Genomic DNA, 14,419 nt, shown 5'->3' with positions numbered 1-14,419 from the left:
GTGGGACGGGCTCCCGGGTGATTTTGACAGAGAAGACATTGCATCTGTTCCTTTCCCCTTGCAAAGAATAGTGACTACAGCAATTTCACAGAAATGACAAAACAGCCAAACATGCAGTAACACAAGTCCAAGATAAAGTTTCCCATTCTGCTCAGCGAACCATCGTCCACAGCAGTGTTTATGTTTCACACTCTGTGTAAATAGTCATATCTGTCTCCGAGCCTCCGGGCCTCTTGCTCAGTGTTTACGTAAAGCAGAGATAGGATGCAATTGAACATTATCTCACTGACTTCTGGATGGTGCTAATTGAAGGGCAGCGAGAGCCCCTCTCTTTTACTTGACCAAGTCTCTGGATACTGTCAGGCTCTCGGATTTCCCCAGAGGAATGTTGATATGAAGAAAAGGGGAGAAGTAAATGAGAACTTCCAGACTTTACCTATATGTGATGTCAGATGATACAATATACTATAATATTCAAGCTAAGATGATTAATAGGGCTTCGTTGCAGGGGAATTCCCGAGCTAACCCAGCGAGGTTTGTGCTCGGTGTGACCAGTAGCATGGGGAGTGTTCAGAATCTGTACTTATGGTCAGGGGCGGCTCCTGGTACAGGCGACAACGGCGGTTGCCTAGGGTGAAAAATGCCGAGAGGGCGGCACAAGAGACTGAATTATCATGACGTAACACATGCAATGTAAAACAATATATTAACGTCACACCATCATCCTCTAACCCCGGGACGCACCGGAGGTAGAAGCGTCGCGAAAAGCGGTCCGCCTCATTTCCTCGCCCATGTTCCCACTGGCAGCGTAATGCCGGGAAGAACCGGGAAGCGCCGCGGCCACACACACACACACAAGCACATAATCTCCTGTGGGGGGTGGGGGGCGGAAACCTGCGCAGAACCTGCGCAGGATCCCATTGTGCAGGAATTGCTCGCAGAGTTTTTTATTTTTTAAAATTAATTTAATTAAATACAATTTTTCTTTATTTATATTTAATTAAAATTTAAATTTACATAGTGTAATATATTTTGTAATTAGTAGGTGATTGAAAATTTACTGAATAGATTCACTTTTGGAAGTTTTCTATTTGATCTAACTCAAACACTAGAGTCAGGTCCATTTGGGAATATAATTTTGCACTCTCTGAATCGTGTGAACTGTGTGTCACTTAATCCCTTAATGGCCTGAATGAACAGGAATGATAACACACAGCTTTAATGTGAAAACTAGCACCTGACTGTGGTTTAAGGACTTTTAAAACTCAACTGGTTACATCGTGAAAAACCCACTCATTTGTTTTTCATGACTGAACAATGCAGACAAACCTTTACCTATCTATGATAAGAAAGGGTCATGGTGTTTGTGCGATACACCATCCTCCACACACACTATTAAGATCTGGTACATCTCATATGATGGACCATCGACTAAACAGTCACTTAAAGCCAGTGAAACAAATTAGAGACAAGAGGAGAGAGCGCTCACTGTGCAGTTCAAGTGAAGCAACTGAAAAGAAACTGCGTGCTAAGAAAAAGGAGCCTGTGTGGAGAGATGGAAACTGAAATATAAAGCTTTACAAACAGTGTGTTAAGCCTCGGTCACATTATTTGTCTCCACCTTGCCACCAGGCCACCCGTGCCGTGGTGAGGTTACGCTCCAGAGAATGTGTTGGGTGATTTACACCCACTGATAAGAGCTGGAGATGTTGCTCCCTGCGGACAACTGGACAGAAGTGAGCGGTGAGCCTCAGCAGACCTCCGGTACGATAGGAAAGAAAACAAATGTACACATTCACTGATGATTTAATCTGGTATTTCAGCAACAGGGTTCGAATAATAAGAAATGACCTGGTACAGATTTGAACAAGTTGAACTGGTGCTTCATTAGTGTCAAAAATCGGGTGCACTGTGGATTTGGGGTTTGGGAGATTCAAAGAGTGCAATCTCAGTAGTCTGCACTTTGTCAGTTGGTGCAGATTTCATCACAGCCCCCAGAGGGAGAGAACTCCAACAGACCCCTTTTTACACCTAATGCCTGGGCCATATATCATGAGAGTTCACATCCTCGTGTTCTGGCCCGCTGCCTGAGAGCAGATTAGCGCAGGAATAAATGGCACTTTACTCTACATCAATAGGAAAAGTCCCTGCTTTTCCACTTTTTTCTGACACATCGAGAGCGAGTGAGTCACGCTGACTACAGCTGAACAGTATCTATAACCCTGTGGACAGTTTGAAACTTTGTTAGTGGCAGTGAATCAGCCTACACCACAAGCTTTGTGTTGATGCTACAGTAATGCAGCTCTGACCTCAGGCAGACTGGGTCATCAGAAGTTCACATTGCTATTGTCACTCCTCAAGTGTTCCCAGTCGAGTGACCCTCCGGCTGCAGGACATTTCTCACAGCTCATCTAATACCGACACGCTGTCCTTTAACCGAAAGCAGATGTGGAGAGCTGCTTGAAAACAAGCCCCCATTAAAGTCAGTGGCATCATGAAAATATGACAAGTTAAACAGCCGTCTGAAAAGACTGATTATACAGTGTCTGTTTTTTCCATTAATGGGACAGAAAATCTTTGGCTTTGCCGTCGCAAACTTTGTAATTATTCATCCAACCCGACGCTGTGTGCTGCATTAATTCAACATGGAGAAGAAAGAAAAACTCAAGCACAGGTGATCTCCACTGTTCTTTTATTGAATGAATATAAAAACTGATAATTTCAGTCTAGGAATTTGGGAGGTGGAAAAGAAGAGCGGGTCAGTCTAGACAGCTGGGTTAGGGTGGAATTAAGCAGAGGGTGACAGGGCCTGCAGACTGGTCTTGACGTTCGCTAGGTTTGCCTTCCAGGAGGTGAGGCTCTCGGACAGCTGCTGCCACTGCTGCTTGCCAAAGGTGCGATGTGTGCTGTGGCTAATGGGAGAGCAGACAGAAAAAAGGAAGAATGTTAAAACGGATACAAATAAATGCAGACCAAGGTCATGTCCCTACGCCTCAGAGAAACAAAACAGCAGTGGTAAATGTAACTGTGGAAAAAGATATGATGAATGTATTCTGTATGATATCACAGCCATTTGGAGGCAGAATCGCATCACAGGAAAAACAGTGGAATGTTTCCTCGATCAATAGTTTTCCTGGTTTCATTACAGAAGCAACGAATTTCTGCAGACCATTTAAAAAATAAAAGCATAGATTCCTTGACCATTACCACATACTTATTAAACGGTAAATTCTTGCAGCCAAGTATTAGCCTGAACTATTTAAGAAGCAAGCACTCCCTGGTCCAGCTCCACATCAATCTAAATGATGTGGAGCTGGACATAAAGCTTCTACATATGCAGAGAAATGACAAACCCTTCATAAACAGCAAAACATTTTATAAGTCTGAGGAAGATCAATTATTTGTTATACCTCCTCACTGTGCCTAAACCATGTATAAGCATTATATCAATTTAAATTGGATGTCTGTTTTGTTGTTACTAATTAAAATATATAATTATTGATATCGTTTGATTGTCCAGCCCTGGTATGTAGTTTGACAATCTATGAAGTACTTTTGGATTGGTACCAGTTACGGATGTTACCACAGGTAACATAGATCTTTATTACAGCTAAGCCATGTGTGATGGTTTAATGGAGCTTCATACCTCACAACGACTTTCCGCTGCGTCTGGTCGATTTTGCAGTACACCATCTTGGTCCGAACAGCTAAAAAGACAAAGTGGACAGGAGAAGAATTATGAGACGGCCAAGGCTCTGACAGAAAGCACTAAAAAAGTCCCACGACACGTAAGTGCTTTAAGAGAAAATGCACTTGGAAAATGAAACTGAAGAGGAAGCTAATCCCCCTCGCAAAACTCTAAAATGTGCTATTTTTGCTTTATGACACTTTTTCCACTGAGGTCTGTAAAGTCAAACTCGTGTCCCATCATCTCCACCTCATTCTTTAGTGGAAGGTGGCAGTAAATGAATGACAACGAAAAGTCAGGCAACTGTTCAATCGCTTTCCTTTCTCTTTCTGCCGTGAGAAACTAACAGCATGCTTAATAAGGGAGGACAGCAAAGATCTATTTGAGGCATACCGTCAATGACAAAAGCCTCAACGTCATCTGGTCCAATCTGCAACTCCGTCTGCATGGTGTCAAAGGAGATTTCCTTGAATTCCACCGCCATGCCCATGAATGTCAGCAGACGCATCTTGGCCATGTTTTGCTCGTGAGACAGTTCTGCAGAGAAACGCGCAGGGATCATTAAGCAGCAAACAGTCACAGTCGATTACTCTCCACTCTGGGAGTTTCCCTGTGATAATCGTTTCTACATTTAGGAGCAAGCAGTCAGGGAATCTACTCATTAACACAAACATCCCTCCGCACGGTCTGTTTTGAGAATCCATCCTACACATGCTTTTAATTACACCTAAGCCTCGAGTAGTGAGAAAGAGATACACTGCTGACACACACACATTCCTGCACAGTGTCAACACAGCACTGCACCTTTGCTCAATATGGAAATCTATTTAGAGCTTACGAATTTTTCGCCATACATCAAACTGTATAAGACTTTTAAACATGATGTGTATACTTATGTATCAGTAGAATTGATCAAGTTAGGGTTACTTACCAAGAGAATCGATGAATTCTTTGTTACTCTGGTAGAATTTGACGTATGATACTAGTTTGGCACTGACAAAGATGGTTAATAGCTGTAAAGACAAAGGGAGGGAGGAAGGGCCATTAGAAGACTGCATAATCACAATAAGATCAACTTTGTATTTATACACTTTGAACATATATATTATAATATACATATATATCTATACAAATAATAATCATAGACAATGAGATAAACATCTCACTGGCTTTCTGCAAATGGTTTCATTCTTTATGTATAATGTACTAAACTATAGATAGCTTTGTACTTGATACTCTGTTGACCCTAAGAAACAGCCAACATTTGATTGAAAATAACCCCCCCCCCCCCCCCCCCATTGTCTCAACCTGTTCAGCTGATGCTGATGTAAAAACCTGCTACTCAACATTCAAACTTAATAAGTGACATTGATATTGGGCTGTTTTTGTCCTAACAAATCTAAATCTAAAACTCAGTTAGTAGGCTTTTACACCAGTGTGTGTGTTATCCTACTCATCACATGAAATAAATTGGTATTCTACACAGGCAATATGGATCAGCTTGTTACACTGACTGATGCCAAATATTGCTTTAGGAAACAATGTTTTTGGCACTTTTGGGGCTATGATAGGCAATATTGCAAAATCTGCAGAGAACAAAATTGACGGGACAATAGATTTTTGGGAAAAAAACTGAAAAGGCCTATAATCTCTTTTTTATAACCTGTAAATAATCACACATCCCTCAGTACTCACATCATGGATTAGTTCTCCCTCCAGGAAGCGAACAGGTTTCAGGGTGAGCAGGTGGTCAAACAGGAAGGTGTTGGGGTCTTTGAGAGCACGGACGATACATCTAAAACACAAAGCACACAGATGGATGAAAGTAAGATGAATGTTCAGTAAATCAAGGCTTAGAGACAATTGTTAAAAACAAGTTCTACGCATTTACCTGTGGGCATCAACCCGTGCTTGTGAAGCGTTGTCTTCTGTGTAACTTCCCAGCAGCTCAACCATCACTTTGGCTGCCGTCTCACTAGGAAATGAGGAAAATACTGTGTTGAAACCTTTTTTTCCCACTTTTTAATTCACAGATGATTTGCTTCTGCACATATCCAAACATGCATCTCCCCACACACCTTACTCTGTCGGAATTTACCTTTTTTTGCCATCAACCAAAGCTTCATACACCAGCCTCAATAGCGTGTGTTTCTTCTCTGTGTTCAGGTTCCAGTCAATGATCCACTTGCGCACCTGATCAGGGGCAGAAACATTTAACAAAAATTAGATACATAAGGAAAAAAATAGCAGGCTTCCTGTTGCGTTTTTCCAATTGCTCCTACAGACTTTTTTGTTTATCTGGTCATGATATACCTGTGTATCGATTTTTGTGGAGATTGTCAATGTGAACATGTACCGGGGGTCTCGGGGGGGCACCGTTGAGCCATTTTGCGACGCCCGTTGAAAATTCCTCCAGAATACGTACATTTTCACCACTTTCTAGCTTTCTGCTAATTTTGGTAAGAATTTGAGCATGTTTAAAGCCCTCAAAAAGCCAATTAATTTGCCGGAAAAATAATAATAAAAATATCCAGAATTATCCAACCCTGGAAAGTACCAACTATAAAATACAATTTCTAAAATTTCTAGGACTGCAAAGCAGCACTGGGCTGGCCCAAGCACATGCATTTTGAAGCATTGCATGCGCTTTGTCTGAAAATAATAAATAATGACTGAGGAAATATTGACACATAGAACTGTTCAGGCTTGGACTCTGTTCATGAGACAGAAGTTTGGTGGTGATAGGACAATGCACAGTGGAGTTATGACAACATCGTCTCCTTTGGCGAAGGATGAACCTTCGCCGTACCTCAATGTTTACACGGTTTGAGGAAATGTCCCAATTCTGAGAGAGAGACTTCACCTTTGCAAGACATAAAGATTATTTGATCTATGACCACTGATACTGTCAGTGCAGGAATGGAGTTGTTTGTTTACGGCTCAGCATCGAAGGATTTATGGTCCGTGTATGTCAGCGATACAGAACATCGTGTTTTAATGGCGCGTAATCAAACTTTGACGCCACGCCACGGTCACACCGTGTGACAAACTCGATCTTGTTGTGATGACACTCATCTCAAATCTCGCAAATTTTGGTAAGAATTTGAGCATGTTAAAGCCATCAAAAAGCCAATTCATTTGCCTGTATAATAATAATCCTTACAATTTCAATAGGGCCTCACGTCTGTCATTGCCTGTCAGTGCTATGGCCCCCATTACAGCCCATGGACATGTGTACAGTTCAATAAAAAACATTCCTCATTTAACTTTGTCTGTAGCCAAAAAGATAAACGTAAAAACTACAGTTTCATCCGTCAGTTTTAGCAGGTGATCATGATGAAGAGTTATACCTGATCAAGGTCCGTGGGGATAAAGTTGATGGCATTACATGTTGCCGCCACTTTGATGAGACCACAGAATACGGTATATCTCACTGGAGTGTTCTCATCCATGCCGTGGAACAGGTTGCTCAGCCTGTTACAAAACAGTTATAGAGACAGTTATACATTTTCACAGAGATCCGATTTTTTTTCAAAATGGTTACATGTTTTGAGATTTGTTAAAGATAAAGACTTTGCTGCTTCTGAATGTTCCTATTCATATCCACTACAGTAAAATTCCTGATTTAGTTCAACACAAACAGTGACCTAAATTGTTTACTTAAAGAATGTATTTTCTTTTGACCATCATTTCAGAGATAACACAATATGGAGGTGATGCTGAAGGTTTTTTTTGGGGGGGGGCAGGGCGACAGGACTCACAACTGCATCCGGAGGGAGGGTCTCTCTCCTTCACGGAACTTCACCAGCTTCTCACAAAGAGTTTCAATGAGAGCCTCCTGCTTGTCCGTCTCCAGGATCAGCAGCAGGGACACGATGCTGTTCATCACACTCTCTACATCTGCAGAGAGAAGCAGGAATTAGGCTACAGGGAAAACATTGTTATTCATCCAGGTGAAGTTTCAGACTCGGCTGATTACTTCAATATTACACTTTATTTATGGCAGTCAGGAACTTATCACTGCAGGGGTAACCCTTCATACCAATAAAATCGTGTCTTTGTCCAACACGTACATGAATGATGCTGGGTTAGACACGGGGGTGATCATCATGGCCTACCTTTATCATCGTCCTTGAGGCAGACGTCACACGCCTCGATGATCTGAGCCAGATCTACATGGAGTCCACCTTCAGCGTTCTCCTCGGAGATCTCAGCTCCTTTGGCCTTGATGTAGGCTCTCAGCTCTGAGGCCTGCACACAGTCACAGAATCAGCATTAGTGGATAAACAACACCCAATAACACAAAGAACGCCAATCGTCACGTGTATATACATGAATCAGTGTGTGAGTATTGTAAAAGTGCAATATTAGTAGTGTGTGTTATAATTAAGCATTTACTGTGAGGTTCTGTTTTGAATCACACCGAAAATTAGCTGCACACAAGCTACAAGGGAAGATAAACATGTTCATATATATACCAATTAAAAAGGCTACATCTCTAGTTTCCCAGTTGCTTAAACTGTTTTGCAACATTCCCTGCTTTGTTTATCTAAATGTAAGGCTGCGTAGTTAGCATGTATAGCTATCCTACAATTACAACACTGAAGACCTGCTACTCGAGCGGTGACAGCGTAATACGTAAATCCAGTGATTAAATGGCGTTAACTATCAACTCCTCTTCATACACAAGAGCTACATGGTTAATTTATTCATTCAATGACTCGCACCGAGCTGCAACATATGTCACATTAGCAGCGTGCAGCTAACAATCAGCATGTACCTGTCAGCTAATACGCTAGCGGCTAGCTTCTTAGCTAGCTAGCATGCTAAGCTATCTGGTTGGATAGTTTCCGTTTCTCGACTCATCCGCAGGCAAAACACGGAGCAGAGAGAGTTTCTAAAGGAAAACGCTTCGTACCTGGTCCTCTTCCGTGATGTCGATAAACGCTGGGACGCTCATGTTTGGTGGTTTTGTTTGAGCCCAGATGATGAAATCCACGCTCTCACCACGGCAGAGACCTGAGCGGAAAAGAAAAGGGATCAAAGCCGGGGCAAGTCTTCCACTTCCGGGTCAAGTTGTTAAAGCGACAGTAACCACATCTGGAATTTACTGCGAAAGCATTTCTCATTGTATTAGCCCTTCTTTCCAAAGAGAGCCTTTTAAAACGTTGTCTTTTTCAATATCTTCCCCCATTATAATTTATAGTTTTCTATTAATATGTCAATTTTTATTCATTGTTATTATCCTGTATGAGCTGCACAACTTCAACTTGTGCTTCCCCTTCCTTCAGAGGTCAGACCACCTCATAAATACATTTTATCACCTGACTTCCAGCAACACAGCCTAATATTTCATTCTTTTTCATCCAGGCATCAATCTCCACTCTGGCAGATTAACCCTGGGGGCCTCGAACGAGAGTTAAGGCCGACAGGTGAACCTGATCCCGGGGAGAGGTTATCTGATGGAGTCGTGAGGACCACCATCGCAGGCCTGGCCCGGAGATCCCCGACCGGAAACACAGTCAGTGTCATAGGGCAGCACTCTTCCACCAGACCCCCGCTGACCCATGGGTTCACACTCCCTCTGTGCCAAGTGTGATCCTGTCCATTGTGACCATGGCAGGTCATGTGGTGATTGAGGGGAGGGAGGTGAAGAGGGTAAGTGGTGCAGGAGTTCACCCCAAAACTATGGAGTCAGGTTACTTACCATTGAGGTTTTGATACTGTGGAGCGTTTTCCATTTCCACCTCCGTTCACCTGTCACTCAACTATGTGTTTTTGGGTGAATTCCTACACCGAGGACACGAATCATGCTATGTCATCATTTCTCGAAAGTCCTCCTCGTCATGTTTTTCTCTTCGCAGTTACAGTTAGGGAACTGAAGTGTGTTGCGGTCACTAGCACAAATACCTTAAAATAGTGCTCGGAGGGGAAATGACTGGTGCAGTGCTTCCTCATAGTGATAGTGTGAGGCTTCATTCCGTTAGGAAGGCAAGTGCCTGGTACTGAGTCCCACCCTTGTATGCTGTCATGGCAAAGAATTTATAGCTGCTTCTCCACAAGTGTGCTTGTGTAACTCTGAGGCTTTCATTATCTGATTAACAGCTGTTGTCAAGTGCCTGGTCTATTTCAAGGCCAGAATAAGAGCGTTGGGGGGGGCTTTGAAGCTCCAGGTGCATCGAAGAGAATTAGTTTTTGTCTTCTTTAAAAGCTCTTTAAAGTGTTGCGATGCTCGATAGCGTTTATAATATTCACAGCAGAATGTCCTGAAAGTAGCATGGATGGTACAGAAAACCCTTTTATCTCCTCAGAGACTGTACCTGGTACATGGTAAAATGGGATTAAGTCGGTTTTATATTCTCATAAATCTAACTTGGCAACATAGACTTCATAAGATACATGCAGACATTGTCCATGTTACTTGCATTGATCTCTGGTGGGTGTAGATGGGTGCAGAATTCAGTGGAAGAGTATTGGTCACTCTATTTATCTTGGTTGTGAAATCACAACAGATGCTACCAAGGCGAATTCCCATCATCTTACTTCTGCAAGAAAGGGTAATGTCTCATGATGGATACCAATTCTCTTAAACTTCTCGTTTTTTCTTTGACTGGTTGACAGTGGCTTGTATCTGGGTCAACAAAGTATTAAGCATTTTTACTATATAGAAATACTGTTAACTTAAATAGATTATTTTTAAACTTCCGTTGAGTATTACTTTATTTCATGCTGTGGTCTCAGGAAACCATTTAAAAATAGAATTGGATTCATTAAAAAAATAAAATGAGACTATACTACTTTACTTTATAGGGGCATTCACTCAGATACTAGTTTATTGGCTTCACATTGCTTAGGCTAATGTGATCTAATACAACAGTAGTAAGTCATACCTTAATGAGTAATGGTCTGTCTCTGCCGTCATTTTAAAGGATGTTGTGTGTGGGGTGGTTTAACTGTATTGCATTATATTGATGAGTGTTTGTTTTATGGGCGGCCTGGTGATTCAGTGGTCGGCACTGTCGCCTCACAGCAAGAATGTTCCTGGTTTGATTCTCATTTCCTCCTGGGTTTTCTATTCCAGCTTCTTCCCACAGTCCAGGGTCTCACAGTCAAGACATGCAGATTGTCCAGAGTACACCCCAGTATAAGTGATATCATAAATTAATGGATGGATGTTTCTTGTATTTGGTCCAGCTCATTCACACCAACTAGTGTATCTTAAATAACAGAGGTACAATAGAATAATGGAGTTTAACAGCAACACAAAGTACATCCCCCAAATACACCATACACTTTCAAACACAAACAATTAAGCCAACAGAGCTAAATCTGTTTGTGTTTAGGGCACGTTTAGGTTAAGTTCAGGTTAATGTTAAGGTTCAAGTTAGGCAGGTAGTAACTATGGTTAAGGTTGGAGGAAGTGTCCAGGAAATCAATGTAAGTCAATACAAAGCCCTTTGGTTGTGTGTGTGTGTAATTTATCCCACCTCAGTATTTATTTGTCTATATTCTTTCCTACCTCTATATTAGTCTAATAAATTAATATGTGGTTATGATTTTTTTTAGGACAGATTTTTTAATAAATATGGTCAAAATCTCCTCTGTGTATGTTTGATTGGAGATAGCCCAAGTTGTCCCGGAACTGCTGGCAAATCGCCTCCTCAGCCTCCTCAAAGATAAATGACTGTGTGTTAAGAATACGTTGAGCCCAGGTTTCTGCTCTTTCCATGTCCGCCAGCCAAGTGGTGAGTATCCATGTAAACCAGTCTCATGTTCATCATCCAACATGGCTGCCTACCTTCCACCCACTAATTGTCAGGTTCCCACAGTTCGGCCTGCTTTCATAATCTCTGAAAAATCCCCTCGCTCGGGCTCATCTATCAGTCACTGACCTTGTCAGGCTGCATCGCATGAGTAACTTCCCTGCTTCCCTCGGTGGAGTCAATGGCTTGTTAATTACTTATAAACCGACACACCGTCCCCACACACCTACACACACATATACAAGAAAACAAATAATCAAACAAAATCCAAAAAACCTCAACCAGAAGTAAGTCTGAGACATGTAAAGTCCAATGATGGACTTTTGTGGTTTACTGCTGCAGAACTATATTATAAACATTTGACCAGTTGTTATGATTTTATTTGAATAAATGACCATAATCCAGTATTTAATATATTTCAATTCCTAAACTCTACAGCTGTAAAGAATAACTGATTCATTATTTAGAAAAATTCATAGCGAATTGAGAAAAGAATGTTTCCTACAAATTCGTGTCATTAACGATTGCAAGGATTTTGCTGCTTTTCTGTATCACTCGTTATAGTGCATTGAAATTATCTTCTGTTGTAAGGAGAATTTAAAGATTTTGACAATCTCACTCAATTTTATAGACACAATGACAAATTAATTTACTATCAAAACATGTGACTAACAAAAAAATAATGAAAAAGTTGCATTTTAAAATAATCTTTAAGTGTTGTGAATGCTAAAAGACAGGAATTGGGCTTTAAAACAAAAATTGCTCTATAGTAACTTTTTGCCTCTTTGTTTCATATATATCTTGTGGCTTGAAGATTTATCATATGTTTGAGTCTGGCCACTTTCTCGGGACTTGGTGGAGACCAAACCGAGGCTTAATTAGGAGTGAATATTGCTTTTACACATCGATTTGTTGTTGTTTGGTTAAAGTTCAATTTAACCAAGTACAAATATTTGCTAACTAGTTAGTCACAACAGCTTAATTATTTGAACAAGCTGTGGCTGTGTAATTTAATGTCATTTTGCCCCCTACTGGCAACAAGTTAATTAAAGCAGCTTTAATCAGATTAAAGCTCATTGGTGTATAGAGTTATATGCCTTATCCAGCTGAATGCCTGTTGTCAAACGTGTTGGCTGTTCTGCCCTTATGATCGCTTAGTAACTCAACCATCAGATGATCAGTCACACAGCTTGATGCAGCTCAGACTTAGGGAAATTAATTTACAATTATGTTTTTCATTTAATTCAAACTTTATTCTTCTTTAATAAACAATATTTTGTAGACATTACTCGGCCCAACTGTGCCTACCTTCGAGCACCTTAAACGCGTGAGCAGACAGAGAAGGTGGATTCGTGAAATACCACCGTTATCTTGCATATCACTTAATGACTAGCTTCATATCACAGGCCGCAGCAATCAATCAAAGTGAGTTTGCATTTGTGGTGTTGAACTATCTGAGGTCGTTAATCCCCCCTCCCCACGTGGAATGTGCTATTGCAACCTAATGGTAGCAGCTAAAGAAAAAAAAAAGAAAAGAAGTTACAGTCCAGTTGTGATATTTCTGTCTGGACCAGTTGAGTCACTACAGAGGGACTGGAGGGTCTTCATGATGGAGTGGTCTCTTTTCATCAGAGAGTGTTTATATTACTCACACCCAGAGTCTAGGAGGAGAAATGCTCTTTTTAAGAGAATGGTCAAACAAAGAATCAAATTTATTTCCATCGGGGATATGTTACACAATATTTGGCTTGAAGCTACAGATGCCAAATCTCTGAAATCAATTTAACGCATGTTTAACAGTGTGACCCTATGCCTTTAAGATACCATTCAAACTCTTGCAGATAAATACAGTGCTGAAGAAAGAGAACAGGCAATTATAAAGATGTCTCATTAATTAATCAAATTGTTTAAGAACAAGCCCAAAAATATATATAACAACTGAGGGTAAACACTTCATTTAAAGATGAACATCATGGCTTCACCACAAAAGTGAAGCCAAAGCGTAACGATGGCCACCTGGTGGTTGGCTGCAGTATATTACATTACATTACATTTCATTTAGCTGACGCTTTTATCCAAAGCGACTTACATTAGGTGCATTCAACCCCGAGGGTACAAACCAAGAACAACACGAATCAAGAAAGTACAATTTCTTCAAAAATAAAGCAAATAGGTTCAAATCCCACCTCATCAATGTAAGTGAATAGGACATGAACCAATCAAAAAATTCAAAATAAACATCAAATACATTTTGTAAAGATAGTTACTGATCATTTTAGGTAGTTCTTATCACACTAGTGTTTGTTCAAGTGTTCATTTTGCGGCAGGTTTTGTCGAAATTTGTTGTTATTTGAAAACAGGGTAAAACATCATGATTGACAACTGAGACCGAGTCACGATTGGGTCGACAGCATGTGTTTACGGGACGTCACTACCACAGATCTGTCACTTGATCCCTACTGTCTCCAAATGCACAACACGGCAGGGTCCGCTACTGAGACATTTTGGCCGAATTTGTGGATACTCAGATGAAGTGGAGACGTATTGTTCCATCCTTATTTACAGTCAATACTTTACACAAAATATACTGTGCTTTAAAGGTGCTTTAAAAGTCCACTATGTCAAACATTACTGTTACTAATCTATAGTGTGTCTCACTGGGGCTGAGAAAGTTACAGTAACAGCGCATTTCCTCATTTTGAGAGATAACAGTCACTCTATGTTCTGATTGTGGTGATTTTTAGTCCAAGTCATCCTGTAAACATTTGCTCTCCTCGCCTCAGAATGAGACCTAAGGGTAGGACAACAGAGTCAGTAACCACTGGAGATATGTGAAATGTTTTCTGCTTACGCCCTGGCTGCAGCTGCCGGGGTGTGACAGCAGGGAAGAGGCTGTGGTTTACCGGTAAGAACTGATAATGGCCGGCCTTGATCCTGACACACAGGCACCTGCTGGGATGAGACATAC

At 41.1% G+C, this 14,419-nt stretch overlaps 1 protein-coding gene across 1 annotated transcript; it reads right to left on the bottom strand.

The window, feature by feature from the left end:
* Positions 1-2,675: 2,675 nt before the first annotated feature.
* eif3m (eukaryotic translation initiation factor 3, subunit M) lies at positions 2,676-8,724 on the bottom strand. Its single transcript, XM_061067801.1, has 11 exons — positions 8,607-8,724; positions 7,807-7,939; positions 7,450-7,588; positions 7,039-7,162; positions 5,787-5,881; positions 5,580-5,663; positions 5,384-5,483; positions 4,620-4,701; positions 4,082-4,225; positions 3,647-3,707; positions 2,676-2,912 (listed from the first exon to the last, which is right to left on the bottom strand). The coding sequence occupies exons 1-11, from the start codon at positions 8,646-8,648 to the stop codon at positions 2,789-2,791; spliced, it is 1,128 nt and encodes a 375-aa protein (XP_060923784.1). The 5' UTR covers positions 8,649-8,724; the 3' UTR covers positions 2,676-2,788.
* Positions 8,725-14,419: the final 5,695 nt, after the last annotated feature.

This window comes from Limanda limanda, chromosome 3, assembly GCF_963576545.1.
Source record: "Limanda limanda chromosome 3, fLimLim1.1, whole genome shotgun sequence".
NCBI classification, from domain to species: Eukaryota; Metazoa; Chordata; class Actinopteri; order Pleuronectiformes; family Pleuronectidae; genus Limanda; species Limanda limanda.
Note: the sequence above shows the minus strand (reverse complement) of the source record. Positions and strands in the feature narration are given on the sequence as shown.

Coding starts and splice junctions, on each gene's coding strand:
- eif3m (XM_061067801.1), bottom strand. CDS start 8,648: ATGAGCGTCCCAGCGTTTATCGACATCACGGAAGAGGACCAG. Junction 5,484..5,579: donor GCACGGGTTGATGCCCACAG/GTAAATGCGTAG, acceptor TTTGTGTTTTAG/ATGTATCGTCCGTGCTCTCA. Junction 4,226..4,619: donor AGAATTCATCGATTCTCTTG/GTAAGTAACCCT, acceptor GTTTCTCTGCAG/AACTGTCTCACGAGCAAAAC.